Consider the following 15,475-nt stretch of genomic DNA (forward strand, 5'->3'; position numbering starts at 1 on the left):
ACTAAAACAAAGTGAACTTCAGCTCAGACCAATGCTCCCACAGGATGGATCTGAGGGCAGGAGATGAGAAGAGAAAGGTGCTGAGCACTGTGGCAAGGCCCTCTCCTACTCTAGGTGCCCATGGAGAGCTGAGCTCTTTGAAACCTGGCCGTGAGCCCTTGTTCATATGGCTCCTGCCCTGTCAGGGCTGCAGAGCTGAGAGGGGATTACCAGCATGGAGAGCTCCTTGAAGGCAGGTGAAGTGCAGTTGAAGAGATCTGGCTCCAGCCAGCCTTTCTCCTCATCACAGTGTCTGACAGCTGCACCTAAAGCCAGGAGGAAGGATATGTCTGAAATTCAGCACAGGATACATGTCTCCCCTGCAGCATCCCCCTCAGTAGGACCCTCTGCACCAGCTAATACCAAAGAGCAGCACCAGCAAGTGATGGGGAGGGCCTATAACACCCCAGGGCCATCCTCCTGCTTTGCACTACTGCAACCCATTGCACCCTTGGTCTGCATCACCTCGGCAAGCTGCGGCTGTCCCCTCCCTCCAGGAGCTGGGTTCCTATGTGTGCTTCTGGGCTGCATCACACCAAGTGCCATCACACAGAATTGCAAAGAGGAACAAGTGACTTGGCAGGACTTGGGCTGGGGAAGTCCCTGGTTCCTGGTGGGGAAGTCTGTGTCCTCAGGGCACATCTGACCCCAAACTACTGAAGCCCATGCAGTTCTAGGCTCCCCCCGGCTGGCAGCCTGCAATGCCTGCTGAGGCCCTGCCTCTCTCTACAGGGCAAAGTCAGCCCAGGAGAACAACAGCCCTGCGGTGGGGCTGGCAAACCCACCCCAGAGACGAGCCCCTGCAGTCAAGTGGAATGGGGGAACCCCTCCAGCAGCGTGGGTTCAGTAGCCAGCGCAAGACCCCAGTCCCTGGCTGAGGCCCAAGCACTACTGCACAGCAATGGAGATACCAGCAGTGAATGGGACCACCACCAAAAACGCTGCTAAAGCCGACACGGAGAGCAGTGTCCTGGGCTGGGAGTTTCTCCACGCACAGTTTGGGCAAGAGGAACCCAGGTGACCCCAGTGTACTTGTTAGGACCGTGGACCAGGCCCTGCTGGGGACAGCACCAGGGCACAGGGAGCCCTGCCAGGTGCACGTGGCTGGGAGAGGGCAGCAGCATGTCCAGGGTGGGGAGAGGGAGCCTGGATCACACTCCAGTTGCTGCTCAGAAAAGCCCCAGTGACTAGTGCGCCCCTCCCACCATCTCCAGCTCCTAGCTGTCCTCCCCAACCATCTTTCTCCCAGCTGCACAAGCACAGGGACCAGTGCCCTTGCAGCTGGGAGCAGGGAGAACAAAGAAACCTCCACACTGCTGCCTTGCCCCGGCAACAAACAGAGATCAGCTCAGTTGCAGATCTGGGCAGGATCTGGCCCCTGGGTCCCTCTGCCTCCCCCTGCCAGCCAGGCAGAGGGAACGAGACCTTGTGCTGTGCATGCCCACCAGTTCCTGCCCCCATCCGACTGCCCCCCTCTCAAACAGCTCCCCCCTTCCTCCACCCCACGGCCATTCCTCCATGGCCTCCCTGGCCTCACCACCCACGGCACCAGCCCGGCAGAGCCAGGATCCATCCCAGCCGGGGAGCAGAGCTCGGACTTGCCCCGAGCCAACGCTGCAGGCTCAGGAAAGCGGGTGGCAGGAGCTGCATGCGGCTGCAGCCAGGTTTGTGCTGGTTAGTGTGCTGGGAGCAGGGAATAGCGTGTAGGAACAGTGAGGCCAGGCAAAGCGTTGGCAAGACACTTGGCAGCTCCAGAAGCAGCAGGGAAAGCGCAGGGGTGTGCAGGGTGCCAGGCAGGGAGCAGGGAGGGAAAGCCATGTGGCACAGCCCTTACAGCACAGGGGGAAGGAGATGGGAACAACCTTACCTGCACCCCTCAAGCCTGAGCACGGAGGGCGAGAGAACCGGGGAGAGAAGCGACAACAGTTAGGAGCCGAACTTGCCTCCTCCTGGGGCGAACGGCTGGAGAAGGACAGGGTTTGTATCGTCCCCTGGGGCTTGCGCTGCCCTACAGTCCCAGACACCCTGCTCACACCTTTGCCACCACTGAGAACGGCCTCCTCCAGCTCGGGTCCTGAGACGCTCACCTAACGGCATGCTGTGCCCTGCTCCCCTCGCAGCACACGGCGAGGACGAGGCTTGCAGAGCCGCAGCAAGGCGCTGGGGCACTGAGCTACCGTGCCAGGCCTGACCCCAGCCTTAAGCCTGCTGAAATCAAAAAGCAGCAGGGAGAAGGTGGGGACCGAGGCAACAGCACAGCCCTGGGGGCTGAATGATGGGCCTAGACCCCACAGCCTGTTCCCAGCCCTAGCCCCATGGCCCAACCCCTCTGCTCTCCCCCAGGCTGCGGCATTTTCTCCTCCAACTTCCTTCTCCCAGCCCTCAAGCCCAGCTAAACAGGACTGGGACAGCATGAGAACAAAGTGATATTGCTGGGGCTGCTACAGCCCCTGGCAGGAGAGCCAGGCTGCCCCTTCCCCTCCCCATCGTATCCCCCACTCACCCAAGGAGCCTTTGGGACACAGTACCACAGCTGAGAAGCCAAACTTGGTCTGGGGCCACCACACACCCGCCTTCAGGGTTTTGGGGCAGCCATCATAGAGCACTGTGGAGACACGCACCCCGGGGGGCTGGTCACAGAGGGGCCACTGATGCCAAGCCCCACAGCACCAGCTCCCCACCATGCCCACACTCACCCTCACAGCCGCTGGGCGTCACCTCGGCAAAAGGGCTGTCACAGCTATTGCACTGGCGCCCGATGACCCCGGGCCGGCAGTGGCACCGGCCCGTCTCCCTGTCGCAGGAGCGTGAGGTGGAGCCCACGGGGTAGCAGTCGCAAGGCAGGCAGGTGTCACTGCCTTTGGGGCGGTAGTGGAAGTCCTGAGGGGAGACAGGGACAGCCATCAGCCAGCCCACTGGGACAGCAGCCAAGGATGGTGCCTGGGGAACCACCAGAGCCAGGGCAGAGAAGGGCCAGGCTCTCCTGATTTGAATGCACTCCCACTGCCCCCACTGTCACTGTGCTGGGGCAGGAGGGCCGCACAGAACAGCTGAGTAGGGATCTGGCCCAGAAGCAGGCACACAAAGCAGGGTCTGGGCAGCTGCCAGGCCTTTGGAGGGGACAAGGAACAGCACCAAGGACAAGCAGGGCTCCAGGCAAGCCATGGGCCACGTCCCCATGGGCACAGCTGCCCCTCACCTTGCAGTGGCACTGCCCGTTGGTTTTATTGCAGTCGGGGTCAAAGCCCTTGTTCACATCACAGTTACAGGGTCCGCAGGTGGGGTTCCCCCACCAGCCCTTCGGACACTGCTGGTCCATCCTAGGGAGAGAAATACCTCCACTGTTACAGCAACCAAATCTCCTGGGCCTTCTCCTCCCACTGGCCCAACTGCTCAGCAGCTCCAAGGAGCCAGGTGGCACTGAGAGGTCCCTGGTCACGTAGCCGGGAAGAGAGGGCATCACAGAGCCAGGCATGGAGCCCATGGCCCTGCCCTGTGCCCCACGTCTCACCTGTGCTCGCAGTACTGCCCGAAAAAGTTCCCTCCGCACTCGCACACGTAGCCCAGGGGTGAGCCCGGCTTGCGGCGACACACCGACTTGTTCTTGCAGGGGTTGAGGTGACACACATCCACACAGTCCCCTCCGTAATACCCTGAGGTGTGGGCAGAGAGCACTGTGTAAAGCACCTTCCCCGTGAGAGGTGCCAGAGCACCAAGGAGTGGATTCAGCAGGCTCAGGAGGGATTCTGCCCTCCAGAAAAATTAATGAGTGTCTGACAGGGATGTGACTTGCCCAAGTGGTGGACAGGATAGCAGTTACAGGCCAGGAGGGAGCCACAAGGGGAGAGGACAGACAGGCATGGAGAGCAAAGAGGTGGCAGAACATTGCAGGCCCTACCTGGCTGGCAGACGCAGGAGTAGCTCTGCCACTCATCCTTGCAGACGCTGTTGGCTGGGCAGGGGCTGGAGTCGCAGGGGCTTGGCACGCTGCAGCCAGCCTCCACCCGCAGGGCATGGCTGGGCTTGGGCAGCACGGTCCCGGTGATACTGTCACCCAGTCGCACACCCTGCAATGCAGGTGACAAATTCAGAGTGAAGCTAGGACAGACACACGAGGCTCCAGTCCTCCTGCCCTCCACAAACCCCCATGGGCAGTCACCCCCGCATTCACCCCTGCCGTGTTGATTTATGGCTGCCCCACAGCACCCCAGAGCCTTGAACGCTCAGAGGAAGTGTCACCAGAGGAAGTGTCACCAGCACGATGGATGCTGGCAGCAGCTGCCAGGCTTGTGTTTCCAGCCCTCCAGGTAACCGGAAAAGGAAGGCTCAGAGCAACGGACTTGCCTGTATGCAGCCCCTCAGCCCGTTCTGCACTTCACCAGAGCCCAGGACTCCCCCCACGTGCAGGTGTTTCACCTTCAGCCCATGCAGTTCATTTCCGACAACCACCGTATCCTGCAAAAGGAAAGGGAATAACATGGGGCAACTGGCATCAGCCCTGCCCCAGCCTTCTCCGAGGGTGCAGAGGCCCAGCCCAGCCCATCTATGCCAAACACCCCCACAGTTCCTGTTCTGGTGCCGGGGTCTCAAGCAGCACTTACCTGATAGAGCCCGAAGTCCAAGGTGAGGGTGATGACGTAGCGGGAGTCTCGCCCACTGCGGACATCCCGCAGCTCCAGCTGGAGGTCATGCCATCTCCCATCGCTGAGCCGCAGCTGGTCCAGGAGGAGGCTGGTGCTGCGCCCGGACCCCCTGCTCACCATGAAGGAGAGCAGGCCCCCAGCCAGCTGCAGAGGGAACCAGCAATGGCAGAAGTGAGCCAAGGCCTCACCAACTCTGGCTGCCTCCAGCCTCCCCTTCCTCTAAGCACAGCGAGGGAAACCCAGCCCTGCTAAACACCTCTCCCCACAACCACCCTCTGCTTGGGCTGGAGTCAACATGGAGGGCAGGGTCCTCCTGCTCTCCTGGAGCAGACGCCAGCAGAGGCTGAAGCATGGTGCTGTGGCCCTACCTGGCAGAGCAGGGTTGTGTACTGGCCAGCATGGGCCTGCAGAAGCACCCCGTCCAGCTGGCGTGTCCGAAACGCCAGCCCCAGGTACCACGGCACTGAGATCTTCACATCTGTCTTGAAGTCCCAGGTCAGGACACTGTTGCCCTGGAAATAGTGGGCATGGTGCATGGCTGGAAAGGAAACTGGAGGTGAGGAGAAGGGATAGGGACTACACAGGGAGCACTAGATGCAAGGACAACAGAGCTAGTGCATCTCACGTGGACCCCTTACTCTGCGTCCGCAGCAACCCCAGCACAGTCTTGCACATACCCACCCTGCCCATGCCCAGCAGCGCCCGCTCACTCACGGTGGCGACAGTCTTTTCCCCCGAAGCCAACAGGACAGAGGCAGGAGTAGGTTCCCCAGCTGACAGAGCAGGTGCCGCCATTCTTGCAGGGGCTGGAGTCGCAGAACGTGTGCTTGGCATGGCAGCCTGGAGGTATCAAAGTCACCCACATCAACCTCGACCTGCTCACCACCTCCTCCAGCCCACACTGAGAAGGACCATTGCCCACCAGCCCTTTCCCTGGCTGCCAGAGGGATGCCTGAGCCCAGCTGCTCAGCCTCTCTGCACAGACCCTGCCTGCTCAGGGATGAGGACCAAGGCTGTTGCTGCTCCTTATGCCAGAAGAAAGACACTGTGGAGCTGGACTGACTATCTAGTATCTCTCAGACAGGCCAGCTCTGCAGGCTCTGCGCTTGGGATCAGGGGACATTCCCAAAACATTAGCTGGGGTGGGGACTGGCTCATTTAGGGGGCTCTGGAGGCCCTGTTCTCTGATGGGAAGATGCTCAGCTCCAGCCATGCTGCCATGGCGCTGTTACAGCTCAGCAATGCTGCTGTGTGAGCAGGAAAGGCAATTCCCAGGGCAGGGGCTGGCAGGAGCAGAGGCACTGGTACCTGCAGCAGTTCCATTGTTGGCGATGTAGGAGGCCAGGTCAATGCGTTTGCTGTCGATGTATAGGTCTCTCATGCACCCCACAAAGTCACGGTGAGTGACAGGGAAGTTTTCCGGAAGGTTGGGGACCCCTCCGAGGAGCAAGGGACCTGTGAGATCCAGGGACCTACAAAAGACAGAAGGGCTTTAAGAGCTACAGCAGCCTCAAGCCAGCCAGCTGGGGACAGGCACACACAGCCAAGGTCCCACATGTGAAGGGCTGACTCCGCAGGGGACCCAAGTGGCCTGCTCCTCTCCCCACCACAGCAGTGCCCAGCAGTCCCCAAGGAACTCACTTCTTTGAGCTGGTCTGCACACCCTCTGCGGCACAGGAGTAGTTCCCAATCTCGCTGCCAAACTGCAGGGCCACTGAGGCATCACACTCGTCCACTGTCAAGATCGCCACCTTGTCCTTGGAGGGGCCCTGCACCACCCCCAGGGCACTGACCTTGGGCTGAAACCAAAGGCAGGGTGTTAGCAGCACACTTGCCTCCAGACCCAGGCACCTGAGGGCTCGCACAACAGCAAGGAAAGGGCCTGAGCATGGCCCAGGCACCGCTGCGCTGCTGGAGGTGGGAGCGAAGCAGGAGGGACATCTCAGCCGAGCCCAGCAAGCAGCGCCAGAGATGGACATGGGCGAGGACACTGCGTGGAGTGCATTCCTGCAGCCTCCAAGTGCAGTCCTGAGGGTCAATCACCCCTGCACCCAGCCGTCTGTTCCACTGCACCCACCCCCAAGGGCTGAACACCACCTCTACCTTCCCCCACTAGCCTCCCCCATGGGGCAGAGCCAAAGAACAGGAGAGGCAGAGCCGCTTGCTCACGTCTGGCAGGGAGAAAGGCCCAGGCATGTGGTGGGACAGCTGGGGCACACGTACCTTGTTGTAGTAGTGGAGCTGCAGTGTGTGCCACTGCCCATCACTCACACCCCCCGGCAGGTAGGGACTCACCACTGTGCTGGACTCTCCTGCAGAGACAGGAATGATGGCACGCTGAGGGAAGCTGGACAGCCCTCGGACATGCCCACCCCCCCTGCAGGCACCAAGCCTGCTGCAGTGCTGATGGTCTTGTACTGAGATGGAGAAGGGCTACAGGGATACAAGCTCAGCACGCTGGCCTCTGCCTGCTGCAGCCTTGCAGGAGCGTGCCAGGGGGAATTGCAGCCCTGGGACTGTCAGCCAGCATCCCAGGATGGCTCCTCTGTCCAGGCTGACTGCCGGGGGTGCCCTGGCACTGTGCATCTGACCCCCTGCCAGCTGCCCTCTGCTGGGCCTTGCCCTGAGGGGATCAGCCCAACCAGAGCAGTAGTAGAATGGCCACCAGGCATTGCGTGGAGGGGAGAGGGGAGGAGTGCCGGACCCAAGATGGGAGGGAAGCCCCAGTTGTTAACACGAGGACCCAGGGCTCCTGGCAGCTGATCCTGACAGCCCTTGGGGCAGGCAGGATGGGCACAGGATGGGCACAGCAATGGCACAAGGTAGCAGGGATGAGACCAACAGGATAGCAAACACCCTGGGAGCAGGAGGGTCCTGTGGTGATATAACGGGGCAGAACAGCAGCAGAGGCCTCTAAAGGCTTTGTCCTGGTTTGTGCTCACAATCCTCCTGCTGCACCTGCACTCCTAAGCCTAGGGAGGGTCCCATGACACACACTCGTCCCCCGTGCCATCCACTGACGCTGACCAACACCTCTCTCAACCCTGTCTCCCTTAGCATGGGCTCCATCCAGGGCAGCACCCCGCTCTCCCTGCTCAGAGCAGGCCTTCTTGCAGCTCCCACAGCACAAATCCTACAACAGGCAGGGCTGAGCCTACCTGTGGAGTATTTCAGTTGGACCTGCCCCTGGATGATCTCCACTGCCAGGAAGTCGTGCTTCTCGTTCAGGCGCCCGTTGTAGAGCAGAAGGCCGCTGGGCTCCACGGTGCTGAACCTGAGGCAAGGGAGGAAGCAGGAGGGCAGGGTGTGCACAAAGAGCATGCAGAGATCCCCGCTCTCCCATGGCATGCACCAGTGTCCCAGCACAGGGACAGGGCGAGACCCGGGCCTGGCCCTGGGTGCAAGCTCAGCTGGGAAGGGGCTGGGAGCTTGATCCAGCAGATGCTTTGGGAGCATGGGGGCCTTGCATGGAGGCAGAGAGCTGGCAGCAGGGAAGGGCAGAGATACTGAAGGAAGGGATGAGCTGATGCCAGGGGAGACATGCCAGTGCAGATTCAGAGCCCTTTGCTAAAGGCACTAGGGCAGCCCCATGGTGAGGCAAAGCCAGTAATGCAGGGGTCTGGAGAGCATCAGCAAGTCCCTGGACAGGCCCAGGGTGCACAAGAGCCACCAGAGCAGGGCCAGGTGAACCAGCAGGTGCTGGTGTCCAGTGGAGGAAAGAGAGGACTCACGAGAGGGCGAGGGTGAGGTGGAAGCGTTGGCGCAGGCCCCGGAACATGACGAAGGACCGCGGTGGGAAGGAGCGTGTGGACACCTCGCAGAAGGGCGTCTCGAAGCCACCCGCTGGGCACTGGCAGCGGAAGCCCCCGTCGGCACTGTTGGTGCAGGTGCCGCCGTTGTGGCACACGCCAGGCACGCAGCGCCCTGAGCGGCTGTCCACTTCACAGTTCTCACCTGGCGGGAGCAAGACGAGAGGCTTGGGACACATCCTGGCTGAGGGCAAACACGCAGCGGCCACTCATCCACTCCTTGCCTTGGGAGTGCAGACCTCAGCCCCGGTTTGGGGCAGGGCAGCCAAGGCGCAGGAGTTTGTGGGGTGGCTGGGGGCAGGTGAAGGATGTGACATCCCAGGTGTCACCCAGGTGTTCCCCACAGTAGCCAGCAAGCTGGCTGCCACCACCAGCCCTGCAGCCTGAGCCACTGGGCTGGATGGGATGCCAGCTCCGGCTGAAGGGGCAAGTTTGGACCCAGGATGGCATGGGAATGGGACAGGAGGGGACTGGCAACAGCTGGGCTGCACAGTCCTAAGGATGGAGAGGCAAGGACAAGCCAGGAAAGTCCTGGTGATGCCGAGTGCCTCCTTGGACACTGCCACGGTACAGGCCTGGGACAGGCATTGCAGCCTTGGCTCCAGGGTGTGGAGAAAGCCCAGTGCCACTGAGTTCCCCTGCCAATAGCTATGAAACTCTCACCCACAGCACCAGGAGCCTCCTAACCCTGCGTGCAGGCCTGACATAAGAGCAAAAGCCAAGCAGAAACCAGAAAGATGAGGGACACCAAATATCCTTGCACCTCGCTGGCGTCGGTAATGGGGATGCCCCAAGCCAGCTCAGCGGTGCAGTGCAGGGGATCTGGCCAGCCCCTTTTCCATGCTGTCCCCACAGCACACAGGGAACTGCTCAGCTGCAGTCCTATGCCCCAGGCCCTGCTCCCATTACTTGCTCCATGGCACATAAGGAGGATGAGGAGACAGCATGAAGTGACAGGGAAACGAGCTCATTAACCCATCTGCTAATGGCTGTTCACGCTTCAAATGCCGGGGGTTAATTACCACTGACTCTGCTTATCTCACCAGGAGCCACCAACAGGAGAGCAGCTCCAAGGCAGCCATCTGCTGCCACACTCCCTCCTGGCAGGGAGGGCAAGGCAGGGGCTCCCTCCCCAGAAGCCACAGGCCACCTTCCCTCACCCCCAGGTTGCCAGTGGCTGGGCATGGATATCCACAGTCTGCTGGGGACTTGCATTAACAAGACACTGGCCAGCCCAGGGACTCCCCCCACAGCTAGGAGCAGATCTGCCTGGATCAGATCCTGCCTGGTGGGGAAGCTAGGCCCAGCCTCCCCTTCTGTTTTGGGTGGGCAGCAGCTCACCCACTGCATGTGGGGCCAGCATGGGCTCCACACCTCTGCCAGACCAGCTGAAGACTGGCATAGGCTGAAACCAGCACCTCCGATAGCCCCAGAGCCCATTACCCCACTGGCATGGGGCAGGGCTGAGGAGCCTTCTGTGCCCCAGCCTGGCATGGCCCAGCTTGGTCCTCCCACTCTGTGAAAAAGGCTGGGAGGCAGTGGCCAGGGTCCCCAGGAGCCCTCCATGTCAGCTCCCTACAAGACAGATTTCTATGGCAACCTCAGCCCTGCACATCCAGCACCATGGAAACACGGAGAGCCAGGAGCAGAGCTGGACCTCTGTGGGCAAAGAGGGGCTCTGACACTGGGAAGAGCACCCTGCCATGGTGACAGCAGCGCCAAGGGACCCGCTCACCCACCCGCCCCCCCAGCCCCGGGCACTCACCACTGAAGTGCTGGCGGCAAACACACGTGTATCCCCCCTCTTTGCGGGTGCAAATCCCACCATTCAGGCAGGGGTTGGAGTAGCAGAGGTTGATCTCTGTTTCACAGTAGTCCCCGGTGAAACCCTGCGGGCAGCGGCATCGCAGGCCAGTGATGGGGTGGATGGGCCGAAAGAGGGTGGAGGGGGAGGCAATGAAGGGGGCTGAGCTGTCGAACTTGAGGACAGAGATGCACTTCATGTAGTTCTGGCAGGGCTCCCGCAGGCAGACATTGTCATCAAAGGGCAGCACCTCCAGCATGGAGGCACCTGTTAGCGCCATGCGCTTCATGTACAGCTGCTCCTGCAGCTCCTCCGAGCTGAAGTAGCGCCCGCCCCGCGGTGCCAGCGCCGAGAAGCTGACGTTGAGCACCGTGCCGCCCACGTCCGTGTCGTTCTGGATGTTGAAGATGAAGATGTCCTCCTTGGGCGTCGCGAGCACTGTGGCCACCCCTTCCAGGAAGGTGGACAGCAGCGGGGAGAGGAAGCGCTCCTGCCACATGTTCTCCAGCCGCACCGTGATGCTGTTGGCTAACATGTCCTCCGTGATGATGATCACCCGCAAGACGCACTGGGCCGTCACGCTGTGGATCCCATCTGTGGGAGGGAACAGGGACACACTGCAGGTCTTTGCCTGCTGCTTGGAGGATCTCCTCCCTCCCACCTCGGGGCAGAGCCCTACACCCCAGTGCAGCCCCCAAAAGGCCCAAGTTCTTGGCTAAGGAAGCTTGGAGCCACAGCCCCGGAGGCTAGCAGGGTGCCACCTGGGCTGGAGGGTGCGGCTGCACCTTCTCCATCCCCTCAGGCTCTCCACTGAGACAGCTCTCACGTTTCCTCCCTATCCTGGATCTCGGCAGCAAACTGAGCTCTCAGGAACAAAGATGCTGGTAAGACTGGGGCAGAAGGAAGTCCCAGCAGGAGGCTGGGCAAACACAGGAGCCGATGCCAGGGCTGGGGGTGTTTTGCTTCCCCGCTGCGCCCTGTCTGCCTCCCCCACGCTGCCTTTCCCTGTGCTCTCCTCCTGCCGTTTCCTTCCTCTCTCCTCCAGGGTCTCCAAAGCTTTGTGCCGGTCTCCCTGCTTTCCCCCTTCTCACCATCTGCTCCACGTCTCTTCCTCCCTCGGCCCATCTCCGTTTTGTTTAATTCTCTTTAATCTTTATTTTCCTTGGAAACAAACTCCCTCCTCTTGGGACCCTGCACCACCCGAGCGATCTCCCAGGCGTGAACATGGAGTGTGCACACACACTTGGAGCATGCCTGCCTGCTCTCCCAGGACCTTGGCCTTCAGCAGCATCTCACCCCCACGTTTGGCACACTCACGTGCCAGCAGCTCAGGCTTCAGGGGTGCAGGCAGCACAGCACCAGCCTGGACAGGCAATGGTGCAGCTCCCACTGCAGCACCCACCCTAGCAGCCATGCAATTTTTGGTCCCCTGCCGCACCCCATCTACTCAGCTCCCAGAAACCCAACACATCCTGCTATTTTGGAGGGTCACACACTGCTGTAAATTATGAAATACTGGCCAAGATGGAAGCTGGACAGACAGACAGATGTGACCATGTTCCTAATTCCTCTAGGAAACCCTGCTACAAGCACAAGCAGGCACATCGCACCCCTCCCAGCGAGGCAGAGACGGTAATTACTCCAGCTGGGGACCCGCCAGGCAGCAAGCCCTATACCTTGTCCAGATAAAACTCACACCGGTCCCTTCCAGATCACAGTTGCCCCAGCCCATTCCGTGGCCTCGCCACTTTACACTGCCCAAATGCAAGCTGCCTGGCCCTTTGCTGGGGCTGTCACTCTGCCCAGGCAGAAGTTGGGCAGTGTTTTTATTTTTCAGTCATTAACTCTCCTTTCCACATGACCCCCGTCTGTGGCTTTGCCAGGAGATATCCCACAAAGCAGCCTGCCAATGTCCCCCTCGCTCAGACCACCACAGGCACCTTGGCTAGCAGCTTTGGCCAGGGCACCCAGGGGGGAGAAGCCCATCTGCTGCTCCAGGATGCCTCCTCTCTCCCAGTCCCCCTCCAGTGCAGGCTCCAGCAGGCAGACCAGCCTTCAGCATGGTGAAGCAAGGACCATGCCAACCTCTGTGGCCCCAGAAACGCTCGATGAGGCTCACTGAGAGCCTCACTGCTCCTGCTGAAATGGGGCAATCCGTCTTCCAGCTCATTGTCAGCACCCCAACACTGGTGCCCCACGGGCTTCAGCAGCACATGGCTGTCGCCTGCTGTTCCCATCTCCCACTCCCCATCCACCTGAGAGCCCCAAACCCCCACATTTCCTTGGAAACCTGGCTCTCCATCATCATACCAAGACAACATTTACATCAGCACATCTCAATAGTGAGTCCCAGGACCATCCCAGGGTACCAAGCCTTGCTGTAACATCCCCTACATGTGACCAATGAGTGGCAAACACAAGCCACCCCCTTCCCCTGGGGACAACGGGTTCGGCTGCCTGTGCCTCCCTGCAGGCAAGGTCACCTGAACGATGGGCAAGGAGTTTTCTGGGATGCTTCCCTTTCCCCGTCTGCCACGCTGACCCCCGGCAGGCAAATCAGCTTGGCAGAGACAGCTTCATGCATCCTCTCCTGGGCATCCATGTCAGGTTCAACACTCTGGGCCCCAATTTAAACACTGACATGGGAGATGGGCTTGTGAAAAGGTAGGCAGGAGGGTGGATCTTGCTTCAGAGGAAGAGCATCTAAAGAAAAGACGCCCCCAGCACCACCGAGGGCAGTGCCTCCTCTGCCTTGACCCAGCCCTCACCCGTGCCCAAGCACACGCTGGCGTGGGCAAACCAGGTGCCCAGGGCTGGGCTGCTTCACCTCACAGTCAGAAAGCTGCAGGACGAGCCCTCAGCAGCTCCGGCTGTTCACAGCCCCAGGGGCAGCCATGTGGGTTATAACCAAGCACACTGGCACGACCACCCCATTAGAAGCACCCTGTGCCAAATGTGCCATGGCCCGGCTTAGCCCGTGGTGGCCCCTGAGGGACCACAGTGCTTTACTGGTGTGAACACAGGAGAGCTGCTCCTTTACTCACACACTAACCTCTGCCCCTCTCTCGGCCTGGGTATGACACCACCCTGTGCTGTTCAGAGCAGGGAGGGGACCCACAATTGTCGAGGCGATCCTGTCCTGAGCCATGCGAAGGTGCAGCACAGCCCCATGCCGCCACACCTCCCCTGCCAAGCAAGCGGGACGTAACTGCACAGCACATCTCCCCAACACAGACGTAACTCGGGCAGTTACAAATGAGCACTGCTGCCAGGATGCACAGGACAGACTAACGGACCGGATCACTGCCACCAGGCAGCCCTGGCCAGCCTGTGTCGAGGCCACACGTGAAACAAGCCTGGCAAACCCTGCTCAGCACTGCTTCATCTCCTGCAACCCAGTGCAAGGTGGCACAAGGGGCAGCAGGCTTCCTGGCACCCCAGTCAGCACCTGCCCCGACGAGGACCAGGGGTGTAAATGCCAGCTCCCCATCCCTGACCCGTGCTGTAGCTCCAAGCCTCATGTGCAAAGCTGTCTTTACTGTTCCTCTCTTCCCATGGTTGCTGCGCTGCAAAGCCTTTTGATTTCCTTCAGCACCGTTTGAAGTTTGCAGTGCAGGAGGATTTAAAGATTGAAATGTCTCCCTTTTTTCCCTCCCTCTCTCTTCTACTCTTCAGAAGGTGAAAGCTTTCTGGTGACCCTGCAAATTCCCATGCAAGCACCAGCCTGCACACCAGGGCTGGTGCTCTGGAGATAAGGCTTGCACCGGGCTGGGGGAGCAGCGGTGCCAGTACAGGCACCCAGGAGCTAATCTCCTGGAGGAAGTGGGGGTTGCTTCTCTCTGAAATCAAACTGCTTCTGCCCCATATGGAAGCAAGGTGAGAAACCACTGCTCTGTGTGACACACTGATGGCTCTGACATGGAGGGCAGCATTAGCAGCGGTTACCAAACAGCTCCGTCCAGCTCCTGGCTGGATGTGCCAGGGGATTTAGAACTGCCTGGGCTCAGCACAAGGAACTGGCATCATCACCTGTGTCCCCCGAGGCACCTTCTCTCTGCAAGAGGCTCATGGGCTGCTGAGATCACCCAGCCCTGGGGAAAAAGGAGCAAGGGGAAAGCCACAAGCCTGGCTCAGCCACATATGCTCCCCAAGCTACCAGCAGCCTGGCATCCCTCCCTGAGGGACCACCTGGTGAGGCAGCACCAGCCACCACTTTGACACCAGCTCCCTTCTCAGCGCCGTGTCCCTGCTCCCTCTCCTCTCCCTTTGTCCCCTCCTCGCAGTTTGCTTCTCTGGCCAAGTATGAGCTCAGTTTGAGCCCAGCTGCCTCCTGCTCTCCTCTCTCTGGCTCATGGTTCACCCAGAAGCAGCCACGAGGCCCAGGGGAAAGCTCTCACCCTCCGTGAGGGCCGCTCAGTGCCCAGCAATAGGCAGGCAGACATCTGCCTGATTTACGGCTGTTATTAGGCTGTGATGTTCAATCTTGGGGCATGCTGGATGCCAGCAACACCTCCTAGGAACAAGGAGGCTGTGGCCAGGGAAGAAGGTGGGCTGCAGGGTGCCTGACGCCGTTGGCACTGCCCAGCCCATGGCAGGAAAGCCCAGGTGCCCCTTTCCCAGCTCCCCACAGCAACGCGGAGCCAACCCCAGCTCCACAGCCCTCCTTGGTAAGCTCCCCCATAACATGCTGTCCCACCTCAGCATCTCATCCAGGTCTGCCTCCCCCCTTGGCTCTGTGCAAGGGGAAGCAGATGGTTAAGAGAATGACCCTCTGCAAACAGGGGGAAAAAAAAGCTACCAAAAGAAAGCCCAAAGCTGGCTGGAGGCACTGACCCCCCTGGGAGGCATTTTAATCACGAATGCTCAGCCTTTCTGATTAAATCCTGTGACTGGAGAGCTGGTGCCTGGTGAATATTCATGCAGCAGAGCGAGGAGCCCTGGAAACACGCCTACAGGGAAAGGAGCAGGGACAAGGGATGCAAGGGGCTCTCACCACCCCCCCCCACCCCCCGTGCTGGGCAGCACCAGGTCATTGTGTTTACACTTTCAAGACTGACAATTGCCAGCTTCAAAAGCAGCAAAACTACAGAAAGAAGAGCTCTGACCAGAGAGCGAGATATGCAGCCGGCTCCTCCGGGGGAGCTGCGCTGTCCACCTGGGAATGAAGCTCCAGGCCTACA

The 15,475-nt window shown here is 60.3% G+C and overlaps 1 protein-coding gene across 2 annotated transcripts in view; it reads right to left on the reverse strand.

Annotated features, from left to right (window-relative positions):
* The window catches only part of CELSR3 (cadherin EGF LAG seven-pass G-type receptor 3), a 34,422-nt gene that overhangs the window by 12,512 nt on the left and 6,435 nt on the right, over positions 1-15,475 (reverse strand). The window contains exons 2-18 of one of the 2 annotated variants that reach the window (XM_074879256.1): positions 10,257-10,889; positions 8,414-8,636; positions 7,841-7,956; positions 6,906-6,994; positions 6,324-6,481; positions 5,991-6,154; positions 5,397-5,522; positions 5,051-5,220; positions 4,641-4,826; positions 4,384-4,494; positions 3,938-4,106; positions 3,551-3,692; positions 3,239-3,359; positions 2,736-2,919; positions 2,543-2,644; positions 1,907-1,921; positions 211-305 (exon numbers count right to left, since the gene is read on the reverse strand). In XM_074879256.1, the coding sequence (XP_074735357.1) occupies positions 211-305; positions 1,907-1,921; positions 2,543-2,644; positions 2,736-2,919; positions 3,239-3,359; positions 3,551-3,692; positions 3,938-4,106; positions 4,384-4,494; positions 4,641-4,826; positions 5,051-5,220; positions 5,397-5,522; positions 5,991-6,154; positions 6,324-6,481; positions 6,906-6,994; positions 7,841-7,956; positions 8,414-8,636; positions 10,257-10,889 (2,804 nt within the window). The remainder of the gene's footprint in view (positions 1-210; positions 306-1,906; positions 1,922-2,542; positions 2,645-2,735; positions 2,920-3,238; positions 3,360-3,550; positions 3,693-3,937; positions 4,107-4,383; positions 4,495-4,640; positions 4,827-5,050; positions 5,221-5,396; positions 5,523-5,990; positions 6,155-6,323; positions 6,482-6,905; positions 6,995-7,840; positions 7,957-8,413; positions 8,637-10,256; positions 10,890-15,475) is intronic. The other variant, XM_074879257.1, reaches the window with a different exon arrangement.

The sequence above is a fragment of the Strix uralensis genome, chromosome 10, assembly GCF_047716275.1.
Source record: "Strix uralensis isolate ZFMK-TIS-50842 chromosome 10, bStrUra1, whole genome shotgun sequence".
Classification (NCBI taxonomy): Eukaryota; Metazoa; Chordata; class Aves; order Strigiformes; family Strigidae; genus Strix; species Strix uralensis.